The sequence below is a fragment of the Pseudophryne corroboree genome, chromosome 3, assembly GCF_028390025.1.
Source record: "Pseudophryne corroboree isolate aPseCor3 chromosome 3, aPseCor3.hap2, whole genome shotgun sequence".
NCBI classification, from domain to species: Eukaryota; Metazoa; Chordata; class Amphibia; order Anura; family Myobatrachidae; genus Pseudophryne; species Pseudophryne corroboree.
Window position 1 is genome coordinate 224,058,272 of NC_086446.1, and position 23,526 is coordinate 224,081,797.

Below are 23,526 nucleotides of genomic sequence, written 5' to 3' on the forward strand. Positions count from 1 at the left end.
GGGACTGGAGACTAATCAGGTAATGGATGGTTATGAGGGATGGCTGTCAACAAAATATAATATATTGCCTAAATCAGAGTATATAATTTCATTTTATATATTTTTGTAATGCAATTCACTTTCTAAGGGATGGAACTACATTTAAAATGAAGATTTATTTATGAGTCAGTAGGTTTATTTATGAGGCTATACTGTAGGTAAATACATTCACTAAGGTCATGGTACACAAACATAGAGAGGACCATAAACCGATGCCACAGGGATAATTACAGTCTCTAGAGGGGATACACGAGTCTATTTCTAGATTGCTGGTGATAAAGCATTGAGGATTACAGGCATCAATATGGTAATGATCTTGTCATTGGTAACTCGAGATATGAAATAGTGAGAAACTGAAGTAAGAGCTTTGTGCTTTTTGTCTGTAATATAGTTATCTGTCCTGCAACTGATCTAATACACGTGTGCTTGATCTTAAAAAGAATAAAGGATCTGTCTGCTTGCTCAGAAGTGTAACCAGTCCAGCGGGTGTGAGATCGAGTTTGAAATCCAGTGATGCAGCTGCATGAGACTGGCACATTCTCTGGCTCCACAGGGTGGCAGTTTTGTCCTTCATACAGGTGAAACTAAGAAAATTAGAATATCATGCAAAAGTTAATTTATTTCAGTAATTCAACTTAAAAGGCGAAACTAATATATTATATAGACTCTGTACATGCAAAGTGAGATATTTCTAGCCTTTATTTGTTATAATTTTAATGATTGTGACCAGTGGCGGATCCAGGGGGGGGGCTCTCGGGCCCGTGCCCCCCCTGTCGTTTGTGCCTCCGTCCCCGGCGCCGCACAGGGAGATGACGGGCGCCCGCTGAGATTGTGTTACCAGCGGGCGCCTGTCTCCCTGCACAGCGGCAGCCGGAGGCAGGAGCTCAATACTGAGCTCCTGCCTCCGGCGCTGTCACTGTGCGGCGTGCGCTATGGGAGAGACGTCAGTCATGACGTCTCTCTCATAGTGCTGAGGAGAGGACGCCAGGAGGAGGAGTACTGCAGCGGTCTGGAAACGGGAACGTGGCTTGGTAAGTATGTTCTCTTTTCTCTACCTCAGTGCAGCGGGGGCATCTACTGGGGGCAAACTAGGGGGGGACATTACTACTGGGGGCATCAACAAGGGACATTACTACTGGGTGGGGGGGCATTACTACTGGCGGCATTATTACTGGGGGAGCATCTACTGGGGGCATTACTACTGGGGGGCATCAACAAGGGGCATTACTACTGGGGGCATTACTACTGGGGGGCATTACTACTGGGGGCATTATTACTGGGGGGGCATCTACTGGGGGCATTACTATTGGGCGGTCATCTATTGGGGGCATTACTACTGGAGGCAGCTACTGGGGACATTTTTACTGGGGGCCATCTACGGGGGGCATTATTACTGGGGGGCATCTACTGGGGGCATTACTACTGGGGGGTCATCTATTGGGGGCATTATTACTGGGGGGCATCTACTGGGGGACATTATTACTGGGGGGTATCTACTGGGGGCAAACTACTGGGGGACATTATTACTGGGGGGCAGCTACTGGGGGACATTATTATTGGGGGCCAACTACAAAGGGGCTAACTACTGGGGGCATACTAATGGCGGCGTAACTACTGGGGCATTACTACTTGGGGGCTAAACTACAGGGGGCATAACTACAGGGGCCAAACTACTGGGGGATAACTACAGGGGCCAAACTACTGGGGGCTAAACTACAAGGGGGGCATAACTACAGGGGCTAAACTACAAGCAGGCAAACTACTGGGGGCATTACCACTGGGAGGCTAACCTAAAGGGGGGGTAAACTACTGGGGTCATAACTGCAGGGGCATTACCACTGGGGGCATAACTACTAGGGCGCTAAATGACTGGGGGCATTACTACAGGCAACATTACTACTGGGGGCAATACGGGCATTGCATAAGGGGCACCACTACTATGGGTTCTATATAAGGGGCACTACCAGTACCGTTGACATTGCATAATGAGCGCTACAACTGTGGGCATTGTATAAGAAGCGCCACCTCACATGCAACGAAAGCCGCACGCAAATGTACTTGCCCCTTCCATGGTGCCCCCCCTATCATTTTCTTCTGGATCCGCCCCTGATTGTGACTTACATCTTTAAAAAAAAACAAATCCAAAATCTCAGAAAATTAGAATATTACATAAAATCAATAAAAAAAGGATTTTAAATACAGAAATGTCGGCCCTCTGAAAAGTATAATCATGCATATGTACTTAGTACTTGGTTTGCACCCCTTTTACATGAATCACTGCCTCAATGCGGCGTGGCATGGATTCTATCAGCCTGTGGCACTGCTGAGGTGTTATGGAAGACCACGTTGCTTCAATAGCAGCCTTCTGCATTGTTCGGTCTCATGTCTCTAATCTTTCTCTTGGCAATGCCCCATAGATTCTCTACGGGTTCAGGTCAGGCGAGTTTGCTGGCCAATCCAGAACAGTAATCCCACGGTCATTCAACCAGGGTTTGATACTTTTGGCAGGGTGGGCAGGTGCCAAGTCCTGCTGAAAAAAGAAGTAAGCATCTCGATAAAGCTTGTCTGCTGAAGGAAGCATGAAGTGCTCTAAAATGGCCTGGTAGACGGCTGCGTTGACTCTGGACTTAATAATGCACAGTGGACCAACACCAGCAGATGACATGGTTCCCCAAATCAACACAGACTGTGGAAACTCCACACTGGACTTCAAGGATCTTGGATTGTGTGCCTTTCCATTCTTCCTCCATACTCTGGGACCTTGGTTTCCAAATGAGATGCAAAATTTGCTCTCATCAGAAAATAGGACTTTGGACCACTGGACCAGTTCTTTTTTCTTTAGCCCAGGTAAGTCGCTTCTGACGTTGTTTGTTGTTCAGGAGCGGCTTCACAAGAGGAATACGACATTTGAAGCCCATGTTCAGGATCCGTCTGTGTGTGGTGGCTCTTGATGCACTAACTCCAGCCTCAGTCCACTCCTTGTGAAGCTCCCCCACACTTTTGAATGGTCTTGAAATATCTCACTTTGCATGTAATTAGTCTATATAATATATTAGCAGGCCTGGCGCATACCGCTCAGCAAAGGGATGCAGTTCAGGTAGGCGCCAGGGGGGAGAGAGGCGCTCTCCCTGCTGCTCTGCATCCCTGTGCTGAGTTCCCCTGCCCTACTGATGCTGGTTGCTGCGACTGTCAAACTCTATGACAGGCAGCTGCGCCGGAATCATGAAGCCTCCTCCCCTCCTCCCCTATCACAGACTCACAGTGTGCTGGGCGGGGGGCGTGGCCGGGCTGGCAAACAAGGCGGCTGTGTGCTTAGTGGGCTCCTGCCTGCTGGACTTGGAAACAGGCTTCCATAGTGCCTGACGATTGTTTATCTCCCCCTTCTGCGCCCCCTCTACCTCCACAGTGTGCTGAGCGGATCTTAAAGGGGACGGGGCTTCACATGAATAAGGGGCGGAGCTACACGGGACCAGGCTGCAGCCTGCATCACAGGAGGACAAGTTTTCCAGACTTTTTTATGTAAGTGGCTGGAAAGAGTGTGTGTGTTTGTATATACTGTATGTGTGTGTTACTGTATGTATGTACAGTGGGGGGTCATTCCAACTCGATCGCACACTGCAGTTCTTCGCAGCTGAGCGATCGGGTCGGAACTGCGCATGCGCGGCGACTGCATTGCACAGGCGCGTCGTTGCCCGGTGACAGCCATCGCCGGGCAGCGATGCCACGAACGAAGAAAGCGGTCGCAGCGGTGACTGCAAGAAGACTGACAGGAGGAAGGTGTTCCGGGCCGTCAACTGACCGTTTTCTGAGAGTGGTTCAGCGAGCGCAGGCGTGTCCAGGCGTTTGGAGGGTGGATGTCGGACGTCAATTCTGGGACCTGCATAGCTGGATCAATCGCACAGGGTAAGTAACTATTACCCTGGTCTAGTTCTACACAAAACTTTTTTTGCATAGCAGGGCTGTACAAGCGATCGCAGCCTTACTATGCAAAAAAGCCCTCCCCACCATAGGCGGTGTCGTTGATTGCACTGGCAGCAAAAAGTTGCTACGTGCGATCAACTCTGAATGACCCCCAGTATGTACATATGTGTGTATGTATATGTGTATGTGTGACACTGTAGTATAATGTGTGTAAGCGTCACTGCTTCAGGGGGCGTTGCGTCTTGTATAAGTGTCACTGGTACTGGGGGCGTTACATGTGCATGCGTTACTGGTACGGGGGGTCGTTACGTGTGTAAGCATCACTGGTACAGGGGGCATTACGTGTCTAAGCGTCAATGGTACAGGGGGCGTTACATGTGTAAGCGTCACTGCTACAGGGTGTGTTACTTGTGTAAGCGTCACTGCTACAGGGTGCGTTACGTGTGTAAGCGTCAATGCTACAGGGTGCGTTACGTGTGTAAGCATCACTGCTGCAGGGGGCGTTACGCGTGTAAGCGTCACTGCGTCTTGTATAAGCGTCACTGGTACAGGGGGTTTTACGTGTGTAAGCATCAATGCTACAGGGTGCTTTACGTGTGTAAGTGTCACTGCTGCAGGGGGCATTATGTGTGTAAGCTTTACTGCTTCAGGGGGTGTTACGTGTGTAAGCGTCACTGGTACAGGGGGAAATACGTGTGTAAGCATCACTGCTGCAGGGGGGCGTTACGTGTTTAAGTCCCACTACTACAGGGAGCATTATGTGTATAAGCATGTTGTGTGCTGTCCCTTTGTAAAGTACGGGAGGGGGCAAATTTATAGTTTGTAGGGGGGCACCGAACACCCTAGCACCGGCTTTGTATATTGGTTTCACCTTTTTAAGTTGAATTACTGAAATAAATGAACTTTTGCACTATAATCTAATTTTCTGAGTTTCACCTGTAGTAGTAAACCGTTCAGACCTTGAAGTAAAATTATTTATTATAAATCATTTGTTATGACTTTTGGAAAAACTTATTTTGTTTGAAGGAAAAAAACTCCTTCAGTAACTTTCAGTTTGAAATGTAAAAATGCAGTCCCTGTGGTGTATACTTACTGTTGTTAGAAAGCTGTCCATGTATACCACTCACTGGGCTCCATGCAGGTGGAGAAATGAAGTGACTACTATTGTTCCAGTGGACTGTGTATAAGGTGTGTTTGAGAAGCAAACTAAAGGGGGGTACACACGGAGCTATGTTCAGCTAATTTCTAAGCAATCTGACTAGATTACACATGGAGCGATGTTCAGCTAATTTCTAAGCAATCTGACTAGATTACACACGGAACGATGTTCAGCTAATTTCTAAGCAATCTGAGTAGATTGCTTAGAAATTAGCTGAACATCGCTCAGTGTGTAGGGGTGCCGGCGACAGCGATGTGCAGTCCCGCGCTTTGCTATCGCCAGTGCTAGATTGGCCTGCATGCAGGCACAATCTAGCGGGTCGCTCATTTCACCATTGGGTGAAATGAGCAGGCCCCGTGTCCGTCCCTCCTTCAGCACATTGCTCTGTGCTGAGCGGGGGGAGAGATGTGTGCTGAGTGGTCTATGCTAGACCGCTCAGCACACATCTCCGGGGGAAATCTCCCCGTCAGTACGGCCCTTTACATGGAACAACACTGGTACAAAAGCACTTTCCAATAAAACTGTAACCTACTGTTGTTTATTAAAGGTGCATACACACTAGGAGATTTTAATTTAAAAAGATTTTGACAAAATCTTTCAGCAAAGTAGTGCTTACACACTGAGCTATTTTCCTCATTAGAAAGGCTATTAACATAATGGGCTGGGTTAAAATTCCAAGGATGGGTGCAGGGGCCATTTTATCTCAGTGCATTGAAAATCAGTGCACTGAAAAATAATTTATCTTTCATCCATCATCACTCGCGCTGTATGAGTGATGATTGATGAAAACTGAGCGGTTTTCACGAAACATTATGGACAAACTAGACGACGGACCACCTCACAGGCGATGATGCCGGAGCGCGCATCATCGCTCATTGTCCGTCGCTGGGGCATGCACACTAGGCAACGCTGCGCTCAATATCGCTCGAAACAGTCAAAATGAGCGATTTTGAGCTCAAAATCACCTAGTGTGTGTGGGCCTTTAGATGTATGGAGAAAGGAAGCATTCTGCAGATCTATTTTAACATAGAAACCTTTCTGGTTTAATAAAACAGAAATGTCTCCATTCTCACCGCAAATGATCTGCAAGACCAATAACAAGACCTTGCTCGGACAGAAACTCAAACAGGTCTGCATGTGAGATCCTAGAGTAGTTCAGAGACTTTGGTATTATGTCTGATAAGCCTGTTCTAGTGAGCCATCTTGCTATTCTAGAACTTGTGCAATAGTTAAATGCTCGACACCCTGTAGAGTAGCCCTGCTTTGAGCTTTTGGAAGGAATTGAGGTGGTCATTCCGAGTTGATCGCAGCCAGCAACTTTTTGCTGCTGCTGCGATCAATAGTCCACGCCTATGGGGGAGTGTATTTTAGCTTAGCAGGGCTGTGATCGCTTGTGCAGCCCTGCTAAGGTAAAAAAAATTCAAGCAAAAGTAGACTAGCCCTGGACATACTTACCCTGTGCGATGGATCCAGCGATGATGGGCCTGGCTTTGACGTCACACCTCCGTCCTCCATTGTCCTGGACACGCCTGCGTTTTACTCACCACTCCCCGAAAACGGCTCCAAACACTCCGGCTCTGCCCAGCCACGCCTCCTTCCTGTCAATCTTCTTAGCGGTCGCCGCTGCGACCGCTTCCGTCGGTAGCCGCGACGTAGCGGGTCGCCGGGCAACGTCACGCACTGCGCCCGCCGTGCATGCGCATTCCGCACCCGTTCGCAACTCAGCGAAAAACCGCGGCGTGCGAACGGGTTGGAATGACCCTCTGAGTTACTGTATCCAGGGAGCATATGGATTATCCTTTACTGCCTAATCAAGGACATATAGTAGAGGAGCATCTGTGACTGAAAGTTTTGAGTTTTTCTCAGTCTTATTTCTGAAATCAACAATTTATCTCCCAATAATGCAAGAGCTGCATTAATACCTAGGAGAAGACAGTTGGCACATCAGGCTATGAAACTCCTGAGTACCATATAAATTTAGACCTGTTCATAAATTTTGCTCACCTCAGACTGCTCATGCAAAGCCCAGTATGAGGAGTATAGATTAGGCCAGAGGGGTCCTATGTGATCTGGTATTAGGATTCCCATTCGGTTGTGTGGGAATTATTAGGCTGGCAAAGTGTTAAGCTGGGTACGCACTTTTATCTGTCCAATCCGGCTGGTTGGAATGAAAGTCTGGTAATATATGCATGCAAATGACAATCGACCATTTGCTCCCAAATGCTGGAAAATGGACAAGGTTGTTCAGACAAATTGCTTATTCGGTTGTCACCATTTTTTGTCCTTTTTCCGGTGTTTGGGACCAAATGGTCTATTGTCATTTACTCCCGTACATTTTACCAGATTTTAATTTCAACCAACCAGATTGCACAGATAATTATATAGTGTGTACCTAGGTTAAGTGAAATATCTGTGAGAAATTTATATTAATTTTATTTTTTCTTTCAGCGAGGCTGGGTAACACTGGACCATGGGATTGCAGGTTGGGGCACCTAAATTAAACTGTAGCTTTAAAAAAATAAGCCCCCCCCCCCCCCCCCCGCGACCCCATAATGCCAGTCTTCTTTAGGGCACGTTTTAGAAGGGCTGCTATGCTGCTCTTGTTTAGACTAGTTTTTTTCTATTTATTTGTAGCTTAATTTTTTTAATTTTTCGAGTTAGTTTCTGTGCGGTGTAGCAGCACACAGTGTGAGTGCAGCAGCTGCTAGAGCTGTGTAAGCGTGCCCTTTGCAGCAGCATCTACTAGGGCGTGTGCTGCAGCGGGTATTACCCACAGCACTTTGGACTACCCTAATAGAGGATACACAAACAGCAGTTCTGTCCTGGATTCTGCCCTTAGCACGCCAGAAACAAGCACTTAAGTCAGAGAATGCTGGTTCTAGCGACTAAACTCCAACCAGCTTTCTCTGACATTACAGCGTGCTGAATTGAATAGCTCCGGGAGCTCCTTCCCAGCACTGTTCAATTTACGTTGAAATTAATTGAGCCCTATACAGTTGTGCTCATAAGTTTACATACCCTAGCAGAATTTGTGATATTCTGGCCATTTGTCAGAGAATATGAATGATAACTCACAAACTTTTCTTTCACTCATGGTTAGTGGTTGGGTGATGCCATTTATTGTCAAACAACTGTGTTTACTCTTTTTAAATCATAATGACAACAGAAACTACCCAAATGACCCTGATCAAAAGTTTACATACCCCAGTTCTTAATACCGTGTATTGCCCCCTTTAACATCAATGACAGCTTGAAGTCTTTTGTGGTAGTTGTGGATGAGGCTCTTTATTTTCTCAGATGGTAAAGCTGCCCATTCTTCTTGGCAAAAAGCCTCCAGTTCCTGTAAATTCTTGGGCTGTCTTGCATGAACTGCACGTTTGAGATATAGTGGCTCAATGATATTGAGGTCAGGAGACTGAGATGGCCACTCCAGAACCTTCACTTTATTCTGCTGTAGCCAATGACAGGTCGACTTGGCCTTGTGTTTTGGATCATTGTCATGTTGGAACATGCAAGTACATCCCATGTGCAGCTTCCGGGCTGATGAGTGCAAATTTTTCTCCAGTATTTTCTGATAACATGCTGCATTCATCTTGCCATCAATTTTGACCAAGTTTCCAGTGCCTTTGTAGCTCACACATCCCCAAAACATCAGCGATCCACCTCCGTGTTTCACAGTTGGAATGGTGTACCTTCCATCATAGGTCTTGTTGACTCTCCAAGTGTAACGTTTATGGTTGTGGCCAAAAAGTTTAATTTTGGTCTCATCACTCCAAATGACTTTGTTCCAGAAGTTTTGAGGCTTGTCCTTGTGCTGTTTGGAGTATTGTAAGCGGGATACTTTGTGGCATTTGCGTAGTAATGGCTTTCTTCTGGTGACTCGACCATGCAGCCCATTTTTCTTCAAATGCCTCCTTATTGTGCATCTTGAAACAACCACACCACTTTTTTTCCAGAGAGTCCTGTATTTCAGATGAAGTTATTTGTGGATTTTTCTTTGCATCCCAAACATTTTTCCTGGCAGTTGTGGCTGACCGTGATTTGGTTTCCACAGAATCCCTCATTTTCCACTTCTTAATTAGAGTTTGAACACTGCTGATTGGCATTCTCAATTGCTTGGATATCTTTTTATATCCCTTTCCTGTTTTATACAGTTCAATTACCTTTTCCCGCATATCCTTTGACAATTCTTTTGCTTTCCCCATGACTCAGAATCCAGACACGTCAGTGCAGCACTGGATGAAAGATGCAAGGGTCTTTCAGGAGTCCAGAAACTCACTGACCTTTTATACACACACACTGATTACAAGCAAACAGGTCACAGGTGAGGATGGTTACCTTTAGTAGCCATTCAAACCCATTTGTATCAACTTGTGTGCATGTTATCAGGCCAAAATCTCCAGGGTATGTAAACTTTTAATCAGGGTCATTTGGGTAGTTTCTGTTGTCATTATGATTTAAAAAGAGTAAACACAGTTGTTTGACAATAAATGGCTTCACCCAACCGTTAACCATGAGTGAAAGAAAAGTTTGTGAGTTATCATTCATATTCTCTGACAAATGGCCAGAAAATCACAAATTCTGCTAGAGTATGTAAACTTATGAGCACAACTGGATGTGTTTGGAATTAACACAATAAAACCAATGAGTGGGTTACTTGGAGATCTCCCATTCAGATACACCCACTGCTACCCTCCTAATACAAAAAAATTAACATATATGGAGTAACTATATGTCAGATATTCCCATATTATAGGAAGACACCAGATACTCTTTGAATCCATTTATTTATTTACAGTAATTGCATATACACTATTTCTGCAAAGTGTGATGTTGGATCTTGATCCGAGGCACCAACAGGCTAAAAACTCTTGACTGTTCCCAGGGTGCACCGCCTCCTCTATATAACCCCTCCTCCGTGCACAGGAGCTTAGTTTTCAAGTTGGTGCCTGCAGTGCAGGTCACTAACAGAGGGGGCTGCCTTAGACAGCCCTGAAGACTTTGAAGAAATGAAGAAAGCTTTCACTATGCTACTGAACCGCAGCACTTCTATGTCTGGGAGACATGCCGTGCTGCTGCTCCATCACCTCCTCTTTGCGGCGCTGTATACTCCCACGGCCTGGTTCCCGGGTACTTACAGTGGAAACGCACGGGTATTTTGGCACACCGCCGCTGCTTATCTCCAGGATCACGTGGTTGCAGGACTTGGGGAGGAGGTAAGAGTCCCCGTCTGGTACAAATCGCGATTCGCACGCGGCGCATGGGAGACGGACTGCGCGGCTGGTGTGGACACTATACTGCTCAGAGACCCCACTATATCCACCAGTGCAGTAAATGGATCACAGGCATATGTTTTAGTCTCCACTAAGTACCGGTGGCGAAGTCCAGCATTGTGGGGATAGAGCGCTGCCTGTAGCCCCTCCCCCCAGCTACGGGCGCCATCTACTGCAGATGTTCCCGCCCTGGAGCTGCTTTCACTTTCAGCTCACACCCTCCTGAGACCTGGCGCCATTTTAGCTGAAGGGCTGCTCTCTATGGGATTGCTGGGTGCTGTCTCCTCTGCATAGTCGCCTGTTCCAGCGCCGTGCTTATACAGGACACTTGAGTATTTTACCTGTCTTTTGACTGTTAGTTAAGAAATGTGTGTTGCTGACAGAGTAGGTGGTACAATTATTCTGTGATATATATATCCAGTACTGCTGTGCATTGTTATATCTCTCTGCATATACATATCTGCTATTGTATGTAAATTGCCTGTCCAGTGCAGTATTATTGTTGTGTACATTATTCCTGCATTGTGTTTGTGACTGAGTGTGCCATATAGCTACTGTGTGTTCTCTCCTTTTTCAAGTGTATCACACCCTTGCTATCACTATATTCTGAACCCTGTGAGGATAAGTGCGTCAGGGTCCACATTTATTTGTCTATAAATATACATATATAGTGCTACACAGTCTATACATCTCAGTGTATTTTTTCTGTGTAGTTTCAGTCACCCCATACCGATTAATTTCTCTGTGTCCTGCTTTTATTAGCACATAAACCAGAGGATTACGGTATTACTATTGTTTGGCTATATTGTACTGTGTGCCCCGCGGCTACACTCCTCATAATGTCTGCCACACGGGGCGGAAATTCTGTGAACGCTCCTGCATCAGGCAGTGCTGCTCCCACAGATTTACCGGGAGGGGAACCTGCTCCTGGGGAAGTGGGTTCTGGGTCCCTTACATTTCCCACTCCACCTGTGGCCCCCGTGGCCAACCAAGAGCCACCTTGGGCCACCGTTTCTTGTATGTTAAATACTTTGATAACACGTCTTACGCCCCCTGTGGGACTGCCCTGTGGGATTGCAGTCACAAATTATCCCTATAGCTAATCCGCCTTGGGCATACACACTATCTAACCAGATACCGGTTTTGAATAAATCCTTTGTTAAACAGAAGTCTACACCTCAGCCCTCTGGGGCTAAGAGGCCCTCTGAGCATGTGATTTCCTCCTCTCAATCCACTCATGTTTCAGATACTACTTCTGATGAAGATGGGGCCTATACTGATCCGACTGATTCTGACTCAGCGGACTCTGATGTGGAGCATGTACCTCAGGTTGATGTCCCTGAATTAGTGGAAGCTATCAAAATAGTTCTCCAGATTGATAATGAAGCTGATCCCACTACTGCATCAAAAAAGCCTGATAAATTCAAGCGTCAGAAGGTGGCAAAGGTCGTTTTAATTGGCATACGTCAAGAGGCTTGGGTCTCCCCAGGAAAGAAGTTTGTTCTATCCAAGAAGATGTTGGCTCGTTTTCCTATCCCTGCAGAGTTAACTTACAGGTGGGAAACTCCACTGCCGGTCGACTTGCACGTCGCACGGATCGTGCTTTCCTCTTCTCTGCCTGTTACCACTGTCACCTCCCTGAAGGAGCCGACAGATAAGCGTGTGGAGGGATGTCTGAAGTGTGTTTATTCCCTAACTGGGGCAATTCACAGGCCCACTATTGCGGCCTCCTGGGCAGCAAAAGCTATTGATGCGTGGGTCCAGGCTCTAGAGGGAGAGCTACCTCAGGATATTTCTGACATTGCCAAACAGTGTCTGTCTCATACTACCACCACCTCCCATTATATTGAGGAGGCGTCCTCTGAGGCAGGTATTTTGGCGTCCAAAGCGTCCATTACATCTATTTTGGCTCGCCAGATACTGTGGTTGTGGTCCTGGAAGGTGGACCTAGATTCCAAGAAGACTCTGGAGGTGCTCCTTTTTAAGGGAGACATCTTTATTGGATAAGATGTTAATAAGATCGTGACTGACTTAGCCTCTGCTAAGACTGCGTGCCTCCCTAATACTACTCCTTCTGCTCCGAAAGCTAAAAGTACTACTTTTCATTCCTTTCGGACCTCAGGTAAATCAAAGGGTCAGGGGTACTCGAGCAAGCCTCGTACTTCCAAGACCGGTAAGCCCAAATCTAAACTATCCTGGGCTGCCCATCAGCTTGCTTCCAAACAGGACAAGCCTACAGCATGACTGGGCTGGCCTCCCCCTGGGGGACCTCAGCGTGGGAGGCCGACTCCTGCAGTTCACCCAGGTCTGGCTAAGGACCAATTCAGACGCGTGGGTGCAGGAAGTTGTCTCTCACGGGTACGCGGTCTCTTAAAAGAGACGTCCCCCTCGCCAGTTCTGCCCATCAGACCCGTTGAAGGCGTTGTCCAGTCACTCCTGGAGACAGGAGTGGTTGTGCCGGTGCCTATCTCCCAACGGGGAGGGGCTACTACTCGACCCTGTTTCTAGTATCGAAACCCAATGGGTCTTTCCAGCCTATTCTCTACCTCAAGTCACCAAACAAGTTTGTGAGAGTTTCCAAGTTCCGTATGGTAACACTGCACTCCATTGTACTGGCCATGGAACCTGGGGACTACATGGTATCCCTGGATATACAGGATGCCTACCTGCATATACCTATTGCCATTTCGCATCAGCACTATCTGCGGTTTGCTATTGGCAACCTCCATTATCAATTCAGGGCTCTGCCATTTAGACTGGCCACGGCCCCTCGGATTTTCACCAAGGTCATGGCCGTGATGACAGCTCATCTCCGTCAACAGGGAATCAGGATCTTGCCGTATCTGGACAACCTGCTGATCCTGGCAAGCTCCCAAGATGTCCTTCTGAGTCATCTCCAGCTGACGGTGCAATTCCTCACAGCCCACGGATGGCTGATCAATTGGAAAAAGTCCTCCCTGGTCCCTGCACGGTGCATGGTGCACCTGGGGGCCCTGCTGGATACGCACAGCCAGAGGCTGTTTCTGTCTCCAGAGAAGGTCCTGAGGCTTCACGACAGGATCAGATACTTCCTCTCTCGACCTGATGGCGTCTCAACACAATCACAAAGTTCCGGTCTTCGGATCACGGACAAGGGATCCTCAAGCAGCGTTCGTTGACGCACTGGCAATTCCATGGAAATTTCGACTGCCATACGTGTTCCCACCGGTGTCACTCCTGCCCAGGGTTCTGCGGAAGTTCAATAAGAAGGAGGAATGCTTTTTCTAGTCGCTCCACCGTGGCCCAGACGGCATTGGTTCTTAGATGGAAGGTCCTCTACTACTTCCTCAACGCCCAGACCTCCTCGTTCAGGGCCCTTGTGTCTACCCAGACCTGGCTAGACTGGCTTTGACGGCGTGGCTCTTGAAACGTCGCTCCTGAGGGCAAAAGGTTACTCTGAGGCGGTCATCCAAACTATGTTTGAAGGCCCGTAAACTGGCTTTGGCTCGGATTTACTACAGGGTCTGGGACTCTTACTTCACCTGGTGTGCTGCTAAGAACTAAGATGTTTACAAGTTCAGAACCCATGGCTACTGGCTTTTCTGCAGCAAGGCCTGGACTTATACCTTCGTCTGGCCTCCCTCAAGGTCCTGTTCCTGTTGGCTATTGCCTCTGCTAGAAGAGTGTCGGACTTAGGCGCTTTGTCCTGTCGTCCGCCCTTCCTGATATTTCATCGTGACCGGGCAGTTCTTCGTACTCACCCTGGTTATCTGCCTAAGGTGATGTCATCTTTCCACCTTAACCAAGAGATTGTGATTCCGGCCTTTATCTCTCCTGGTTGGTCTTCCAAAGAAAGGTCTTTGGATGTGGTACAGGCTCTCCGTATATATGTGGAGAGGACTGCCTCCATTTGGATGTCCAATTCCCTCTTCGTACTGTTTGGTTTTCACAAACATGGCTGGCCTGCAAACAAGCAAACTTTGGCCAGATGTATTAGAATGGTGATTGCACAAGCTTATGCGCAGGCTGGTCTACCAGCTCCTGCTGCTATCAAGACCCATTCTACTAAGTCTATTGGACCTTCTTGGGCAGCTCGTCGTAGCGCGTCCGCAGAACAATTGTGCAAGGCAGCTACGTGGTCATATGTTCATCAGGTTCTATGCCTTTGATACTTCCGCCTCCCAGGCATGCCTCCTTTGGACGCTGGGTTCTTGTGCCTGCTACAGTGCGTCCCCTCCCATGAGGAACTGCTTTAGGACATCGCTGATGTTATTCCCTGTGGAATACCAGTGTACCCCGCTGCAGAATAGGAGATTTATGGTAGACTTACCATTGTTAAATCTCTTTCTGCGAGGTACACTGGCTTCCACAGGGCGCCCACCCTGATGCACTTATCTTCTTTGGGTTTGTATGGCATTAGCAGCTGGTCCCTTCTCCTGATGTGAGAACGTGGTTCTCTGTGACTAACCGTCTCTCTTACCTGCTACTGCATTGGACTGGTTAACAAAACTGAGCTCCTGTGCACGGAGGAGGGGTTATATAGAGGAGGCGGGTGTGGTGCATCCTGGGAACAGTCAAAGTTTTTAGCCTGTTGGTGCCTCAGATCAAGATCCAACTCTACATCCCGATGTTATTCCCTGTGGAATCCAGTGGAGAGAAAGAGATTTAACAATGGTAAGTCTACCATAAATCTCCTTTTGTTGGTAAGTGTAGTCTTTTAAAATCACAACTTTATTTTTTGACACAACTCTATTTTTTTATTCTATATTTATCAGAATTTTAATATTATATTTTATTTGAATATACATTAGAAGCTACATTTTATACATCTCCTTCTTAGTGCGCCACATTATGCAATTCTTTTCTTGTTTTGTTTTGCCATGTATGTGTCATATTGTTCATTTTGATTAGGTATGCAAGAACATAACCTAGTGATAATAGGGGTCATTCCGAGTTGATCGCTAGCTGCCGTTGTTCGCAGCGCAGCGATCAGGCTAAAAATCGTAATTTCTGCACATGCGTATGTACCGCAATGCGCACGCGCAACGTACGGGTACAAAGGATTTTGTGGTTTTGCACAGGTTCTAGCGACGTTTTCATTCGCACTGGCAGCCGCAAGAAGATTGACAGGAAAGGGGCTTTCCTGGGTGTCAACTGACCGTTTTCTGGAAGTGTTTGGAAAAACGCAGGCGTGCCAGGGAAAACGCAGGCGTGGCTGGGCAGGTGTGTGACGTCAAAAGCCAACCCTCCAATGTTAGAATCAACGCACACGGAGAGTAAGTTTAGGGCTGGTCTTGTTTTGCACAAAATATTTTTGCAGCCGCTCTGCTGCACAAGCGTTCGCACTTCTGCAAAGCGAAAATACACTCCCCAGTGGGCGGCGAGAATGCGTTTGCACGGCTGCTAAAAACTGCTAGCGAGCGATCAACTCGGAATGACCACCAATATCTCTTGTCATAGTGATGGTTTCTCGCTTCTTTTTCTCCCTCACAGAATTACGTCTGCCTCCTTTTTTCAATAAGAAAGTAGAACTCTCCCCATACAGATGTAACCAGTCTCTTTCTCTACCTTTAGGGATTTAATAGTCTGCAGCTTTTCATTATTGGAATCAAACTGTTTACTTGTCCATTAAAAAGAACCAAAAACTGATGAAATCAGCATTAAGTAATGTTGCTGTAGTGATTACATCATGTGATGTTTTGGCTGTTCATTCTTACTCAAATCTATTTCCATCTTAGATTCCTTATCCTCTGCTCCCTTTTCCCTAATTTCCCCTGGTACCTCCTATTCTGAGCTGTTGAGGTTCTTAGGGGCATATTTGTGAAAGTACCGCCATATTTTATATGTCAGGGCAGTCTCCGATTCTGTAGCCAGATTTAGGCCACAGGTGTATTTTGGAAAGATCATGCAAGTCAGAAATATTGGCAGGTATGTTGGTGAATAGGAAAACGTGCAGTTACCTATAGCAGTTTTACAGCTTCCCTTATTTTCCAAATACACTTGACAATTGGATGCAGTATGTTACAGCAACTTTTCCCTGCACCAGTTTCAGACATTTCCTAGATTGCGTTTGTTGTTAATCTCATGGTAATATCATCTGCAGGCTAAAACTATTTTTGTCATCTTGTAACTTTGCAGCCTTAATACAGCTTCTGGCAGCTGCAGAAACCGGGCGAGATGTTGTATATTTCACCTTTGGGGACAAGGAGTTAATGCAGGACATCTACAAAATGCACCGCTTCCTTACTGAGCAGGACAAATCAGTTGGTGAGTACAACCTGATTACTGTACTAACCATATTTGTATGTTTCACAAGTACAGTCTGAGTATAGTTTTAACCTATTTATTTTGGTTTCAGGTGACATTTACAAGTTGCTGTTGAATTATCATTTTGATGTATGCAAGAAATCATCTTCTGCAAGACCAGAACCAAAACTGTATAACTTTATATACGACAATTCCTGAAGCATTTTGGCAAAAGACTTTCATATCAATTAAGAAAACATATCACTGCTGTAATCCACCACAGTAACCTGAATCTGCTGAGAGTGACATATGGATAGTATATCCGGTGTAGATACCAGTGCATATAATGTAATCCTTTTAGGGCTGTGTTTCTATGATTTGATTTTAAAGTATTACGCTTTTCTGGAATATTTTTTTTCCCATTGAGTTTTCTTATATTTCAGAGTTCATAATTATTTTATTAGATTATTTACAGGGACGAGAGCATAACTGTGCCACACCAACCACTGAATGTCCATAATATGTGTGTTCCTAGCTGCTGCCACTGTATAATCTAATCTATAATGCAGCAGCGGCTCAGTATCAGGGTTGGAAACTACATGAGAGCAAGCTGTGTCCAATACCATCGCTGACAATAGCTAGCCAGTATCTAGCAGGCCATCATTGGGAGATGTCATTCAGTAGAAGCAGCTGTGCTTATAGTTTCCTGTCCCTCTGTACAATCCTTTTAGTGGATATAGTGACAGGGCTCTGCTCATACATGGCTTACCTCTCTAATACAAGCAGTAATGACACTAACTTGGCATGAAATGCCGCTGAGTTTAAGGTGCAGAATGTGACGGTTCTCAATAATTTGCCTTGATCAATAATAAAACAACTATATAGTAATAAAAGTGTTTGCTTTATTTTTATAGGGCTTTTATTTTTATTTCTTCTTTGCAGTTTATTACGTAAATAGGAGTAGCCCTTCAATGATATTTATTTTTTATTAATGTATAACAATATGTGTTAGATACTGTATTTATATCAAGCCAGTTATAATAGCTATTAAACAGTGCATGCAAAATTGGATACTTAAATTGTATACCAAAAACCAGACCACAACACAAAATTGCTGGTCTGCTTTGCAGCAAAATGAGAAATCTAGTTGAACATGTGCTGTGTGTACCTGGGAGGGGTGTAGTATGGTATGCCGGTGGCCGGGCTCCCGGCGACCAGCATACCGGCGCCGGGAGCCCGACCGCCGGCATACCGACAGCGTGGCGAGCGCAAATGAGCCCCTTGCGGGCTCGGTGGCACGCTATTTTATTCTCCCTCCAGGGGGGTCGTGGACCCCCACGAGGGAGAAAAACTGTCAATATGTCGGCTGTCGGGATTACGGCGCCGTTATACTGTGCATCGGGATCCCGACAGTCGGCATACTGAAGACCGCCCCCTGGGAGTTTACACCATTTTCTGTATCCTCAGTCTACCATGCACAGGAAAGTCAGGTATGTGAAATTCATTGAGTACTTCAATTTGCTTGCGTTTGTATTGAAGTGTGTGCTACTCAATATCTTACTCACTAGATATTAGGTATATGTTTTAATATGATGGAGTTTGTTTAGTTACTTGTACTGATACGAGTGACTCTCACCCATACATCTCTCAGTGATCTGATGTTCTATTGGCCCTGTGTCATAACACCATAAAATACTGTGATTCCTACGTTCATTAGCTGGAACATCAGCGAGCTCTAACCGCTATTGAAAAAACTGTGGTTGCGAGAGATACAGGTATCTATTTACATCCACATTTCGAGATTATCATTGAAGTCATACTCTGGCTTTTTGCCCGAGATGTTTAGGTTTTTAAGTTTTTCACATCTGTATTTGCGTGAATAGCAACCTGTATGTGATAACTGAGCCAGCTATAGTCATTCTGCAAAGCAGCAGTGATAACTATTTACGTATTTAAATGAAATTATCGTCCACCACACACCCTTGTTTCTCTTACTTCCTAGAGGATACTGGGGTTCCATTTAGTACCATGGGTATAAACTGGTCCGCTAGGAGCCATGGGCACTTTAAGAATTTGATAGTGTGGGCTGCCTCCTCCGTCTATGCCTCTCTTACCAGACTCAATTTAGAAAATGTGCCCGGAGGAGCCGGTCACGCTGAAGGAAGCTCCTGAAGAGTTTTCTGCATTTATTTTTTATGTTTGTTATTTTCAGGCAGGGCTGGTTGGCACCAGCCTGCCTACTTCGTGGGACTTAGGGGGGGGGAGACGGGCCAACCTCTTGAAGGGTTAATGGTCCCGTTCCCCACTGACAGGACACTGAGCTACTGAGGGAACTATTCGCAAGCCCCACCATGGCGAGCGTACATTCCCGCAGCACACCACCACCCATAACAGAGACAGAGGAATGAAGAGTGGTGAGTACTGAGCCGGCGTCCTGGTTAGCGGGGCGCCGGCCATCATGGCGACACGAGGGTACGGAGACGCACGGCTTCTCAACGGGGCTGAATGCGTCACCAGACATAGTACACAACTGCGTCACTGTACACAGTACCCAGACTGGCAAACACAGCCTTAAAACGGTTCTGCTCCATTTTAAGCACAAAAATTACCTCAGCCAGTATAAAAAAAAGCGGAAAGACCGCGCACCATTGAAAGGATGGGACTACACTATGAGAGGATCCAGCAGCTCATCAGCGCCATTTTCCCTCTGCAGTGGACGCTGACTGACAGGGACGCGCAGCTCCTCCAGTGTGACTCCAAATTACCTCAGCAGTACCAGGGGGTCATAGCAGGGGAGGGTGTGACTACTAGTGTACTAAGTCACCTATCAGGGTACTTAGTCTGCGACCTAGCTAAGCTTGGCATTAGCGAAGAGGTCACGGTGGGGGCTGGCTCCAACAACTCTGTCTCTCCCTGAAGGGCTCTTTGTGGGTTAATTGTGCTTAACCTTTTCCTGTGTGTGTGCTGTCACATTTACATTATGTCAGGCAAAGAGTGTGTTTCTTGTACAGCGGAGTGTTCCTCTTCACCATGGGGCTCACTACTGGGTGCCCAGGGATCACAGAATAGCGGGGCTGAACCGGAGTGGGTTAATTCTCTTAAAGAAATGATCTCCACTCTTCAAAATTGTCCCGCAATGAGAAAGAGAAGCAATATTTAAAACAGACTGTGGATGAGTTTATGAACAGAGACTCAGTCCCCAAAACAGTGTCTCAATCCCCTCCCATTTGTCCGCAAACGCGATCTCTGGCCCATATCCTGCAGTCTGACGCTGACAGGTCAGACATGGAGGAGAGTGAGGTGAATTTGGAGGCGGGGATGCAGCTCTCTCGCAGGGAATAGAGGCTCTTATAGAGGCTATCAGATGTTCTGCATATTCCTGTTAAGGTGTCAGAGGAGTGTGAGGAATCTTATTTCTCTTACATCCTAGAGGTTGCTGGGGTCCACATTAGTACCATAGGGTATAGAGGGGTCCACCAGGAGCCATTGGCACTTTAAATGTTTGAGATTGTGGTCTGGCTCCTCCCTCTATGCCCCTCCTACCAGACTCAGTTTAGAAAATGTGCCAGAGGAGACGGACATCTTTGAGAGAAGGATTTAACACAGATAGTGGCGAGATTCACATCAGATCACACATACAAGGCACATCAAGCTAACTTAGCTTGAAAACTCAGCAACCGCTGAAACATTACTTACCAAGTAACAACGCAGTACTCAACTAAAACGAAGTTGTACTGAACCAAATAGCGACGGCAGGAAAACAAAGCGCTGGGCGGGCACCCAGCATACTTTACGGACTACGAGAAAAGAATTTACCGGTAGGCAACCAAAATCCTATTTTCTCTTATGCCCTAGAGGATGCTGGGGTCCACATTAGTACCATGGGGATGTACCAACGCTCCCAGAACGGGAGGGAGAGCGCGGAGGCTCCTGCAGAACTGATTGACTGAACTTCAGATCATCAGAGGCCAAAGTATCGAACTTGTAGAACTGTGTTCGATCCAGACCAAGTGGCCGCTCGGCAAAGTTGTAACGCCGAGACACCCCGGGCAGCCGCCCAGGAAGACCCCACCTTACGAGTAGAATGGGCCTTAACAGACGTAGGACACGGAAATCCTGTCGTAGAATAGGCATGCTGGATAGTGAACCTGATCCAGCGAGAGATAGTCTGCTTAGAAGCAGGACACTCTTGGGATCATATAAGACAAAGAGAGAGTCCGATTTTCTGTGGCGAGCAGTACTCTTCACATAGATTTTCAGAGCCCTTACAACATACAAGGACTTTGAAGAAATTGAGGAGTCAGTAGCCACTAGCACCAATAGGTTGGTTGACATGAAATGCCGACACAACCTTTGGAAGAAACTGCTGACGTGTCCGGAGCACAGCTCTATCTCCATGGAAGATCAAGCATGGGCTTTTACAGGACAAAGCCAACAACGTGACAGCCTTCCACGTAAGAAATAAGACCTCAACCTCCTGTAGAGGCTCGAACCAGTCCGATTGGAACACCATGTTAAGTTCCCAAGGCGCCGTAGGCGGTACAAAGGGAGGTTGGATGTGCAGAACGCCCTTTAAAAAGGTCTGAACCTCAGGGAGGGCAGCCAATTGTTTCTGGAGGAACGTGGACAGGGAAAGCTGGACCTTCCCAGATCCCAACTTCAGGCCCATAGCCACACCAGTTTGTAGGAAGAGGAGAAACCGTCCCAGTTGAAACTCCACCGCAGGAAATTTCTTGGACTCACACCAAGATACATATTTTTTCCAAATTCGATGGTAATGTTTAGACGTTACTCCTTTCCTAGCTTGTATCAAGGTAGGAATAACCTTGTTCGGAATGCCCTTCCGAGCTAGAATCAGATGTTCAACCTCCATGCCGTCAAACGTAGCCGCGGTAAGTCTTGATAGGCAAATGGCCCCTGCTGCAGCAGGTCCTCCCGAAGAGGAAGAGGCCTCAGCTCTTCTTGCAGTAGATCCAGAAGATCTGCGTACCAAGCCCTTCTTGGCCAGTCTTGCGCAATGAGGATTGCTTGAACCCTTGTTCTACATATGAGCTTTAGAACTCTTGGGATGAGTGGAAGTGGAGGAAACATGTACACCGACTGGTACTGATGGTTCTAATGTGGACCCCAGCATCCTCTACGGACAACGAGAAAAGGATTTACCGGTAGGTAACCAAAATTCTTTTTTTAATGTAAAGTCCTCAGTCACTTTTCCTGTGTCAGGAATTGAATACCCTGTTTGTAGAACCATGGGTTAATCCTGATAAGAAATTTCAAATCCCTAAAAGTTTGCTCTCATCTTTTCCTTTTCCTTTGGAAGATAGGAAAAAATGGGAAATTCCGCCCATAGTGGACGCATCAGTCTCTAGGTTGTCACAAAAGATTGTATTGTCTGTTCTGGTGCAGCCTCCCTAAAAGACACAGCTGATCGTAAAATTAAGACTACACTCATATCATTGTACACAGCTGCTGGGGTGGCCCAAAAATCCACTATTGCATGTGTGTGGATCACAAACGCCATTGCTAAATGGTCAGGTAACCTAATTGAGGAGTTAGATTCCTTGCCTAGGGGGGATGTTTTACTCCTGCAGCATATACAGGACTCTGTGAACTTTATGGTGGAGGCCATAAAAGAGAGAGACTTGCTTAACGCACGCAGAGGCTTGTGGCTACGCCAGTGGACTGCTGATGCGGACTCCAGGAAAGGCATGGAAGGCCTACTATTCACGGGAGATGCCTTGTTTGGACAAATGGATCTCCACAGCTACTGCGGGTAAGTCTACATATCTTCCTTCCGCAGCACCCCCAACCAAGAAGACTTATTCAGCTTCTAATTTACAGTCCTTTCGGACGGCCAAGTTCAAGGGCAAATCCAGAGGTGCTTCTACGTCGTCCAGCAGCGCAAGAGGTAAACCACGCAAACAAGCAACTGCAGGCACTCAGGAACAGAGCTCAGGCTTCGCTTCCTCAAAGCCTTCAGCATGACGGTGGACCGCAATGCCTGGAAGGCTGTCATGTGGAAGCCTGACTACAATTCTTCAGTCAGATCTAATCAAGTTCGTGCCAGGATCCCTGGGTCATAGATCTTATTTCCCAGGGCTACAGACTGGAGTTCCAAGAGCTCCCACCTCACATATTCTTCAAATCAGACTTACCAGTTTCACAAGAGGCAAGTATAACTTTACAGCAGGCCATCCAAAAACTGGTACAGACTCAAGTCATTGTTCCAGTTCCACCTCATCTGCAAAACAAGGGGTACTATTCCAACCTGTTTGTAGTACCGAAGCCGGACGGTTCGGAAAGGCCAATTCTGAACCTCAAGTCGTTGAACCCTTACTTACGGGTTTTCAAATTCAAGATGGAGTCTCTGATAGCGGTAAACTCCGGTCTGGAGGAGGGGGAATTCCTAGTGTCTCTGGATATCAAGGATGTGTATCTTCACATTCTGATCTGGCCGCCTCATCAGGCTTACCTACTGTTTGCACTGCAGGACTGTCACTACCAGTCTCTCCACGGCACCGAGGGTGTTCACCAAGATGATGGCAGAGATGATGTTTCTACTCCGCAAACATTGAGTGAACATAATTCCGTACCTGGACGATCTCCTAAAAGCACCGTCCGGGGAAAGGTTGCTGGACAGCATTGGTCTCTCAACCAAACTCCTCCAGGATCACGGGTGGATTCTCAACCTTTCGAAATCTCTCCTGGAGGCAACATGGAGGCTTCCATTCCTGGGAATTATATTGGACACAGTCGCAGAATGTGTTCTTTCCGTTTGAAAAGGCATTGGTAATCCAGTCTATGGTTCGGGATGTCCTGAAGCCAACACGGATATCGGTGCATCTATGCATTCGCTTTCTGGGGGAAATTGTGGCCGCTTACGAGGCACTTCAATACAGAAGGTTTAAC

At 46.7% G+C, this 23,526-nt stretch overlaps 1 protein-coding gene across 8 annotated transcripts in view; it reads left to right on the forward strand.

Annotated features, from left to right (window-relative positions):
* The window catches only part of PARG (poly(ADP-ribose) glycohydrolase), a 330,974-nt gene extending 313,464 nt beyond the window's left edge, over positions 1-17,510 (forward strand). For all 8 annotated transcript variants that reach the window (XM_063958841.1, XM_063958842.1, XM_063958844.1 and 5 more), the window contains 2 exons: positions 16,510-16,638; positions 16,730-17,510. In XM_063958841.1, the coding sequence (XP_063814911.1) occupies positions 16,510-16,638; positions 16,730-16,836 (236 nt within the window). In that variant the 3' untranslated portion in view covers positions 16,837-17,510. The remainder of the gene's footprint in view (positions 1-16,509; positions 16,639-16,729) is intronic.
* Positions 17,511-23,526: the final 6,016 nt, after the last annotated feature.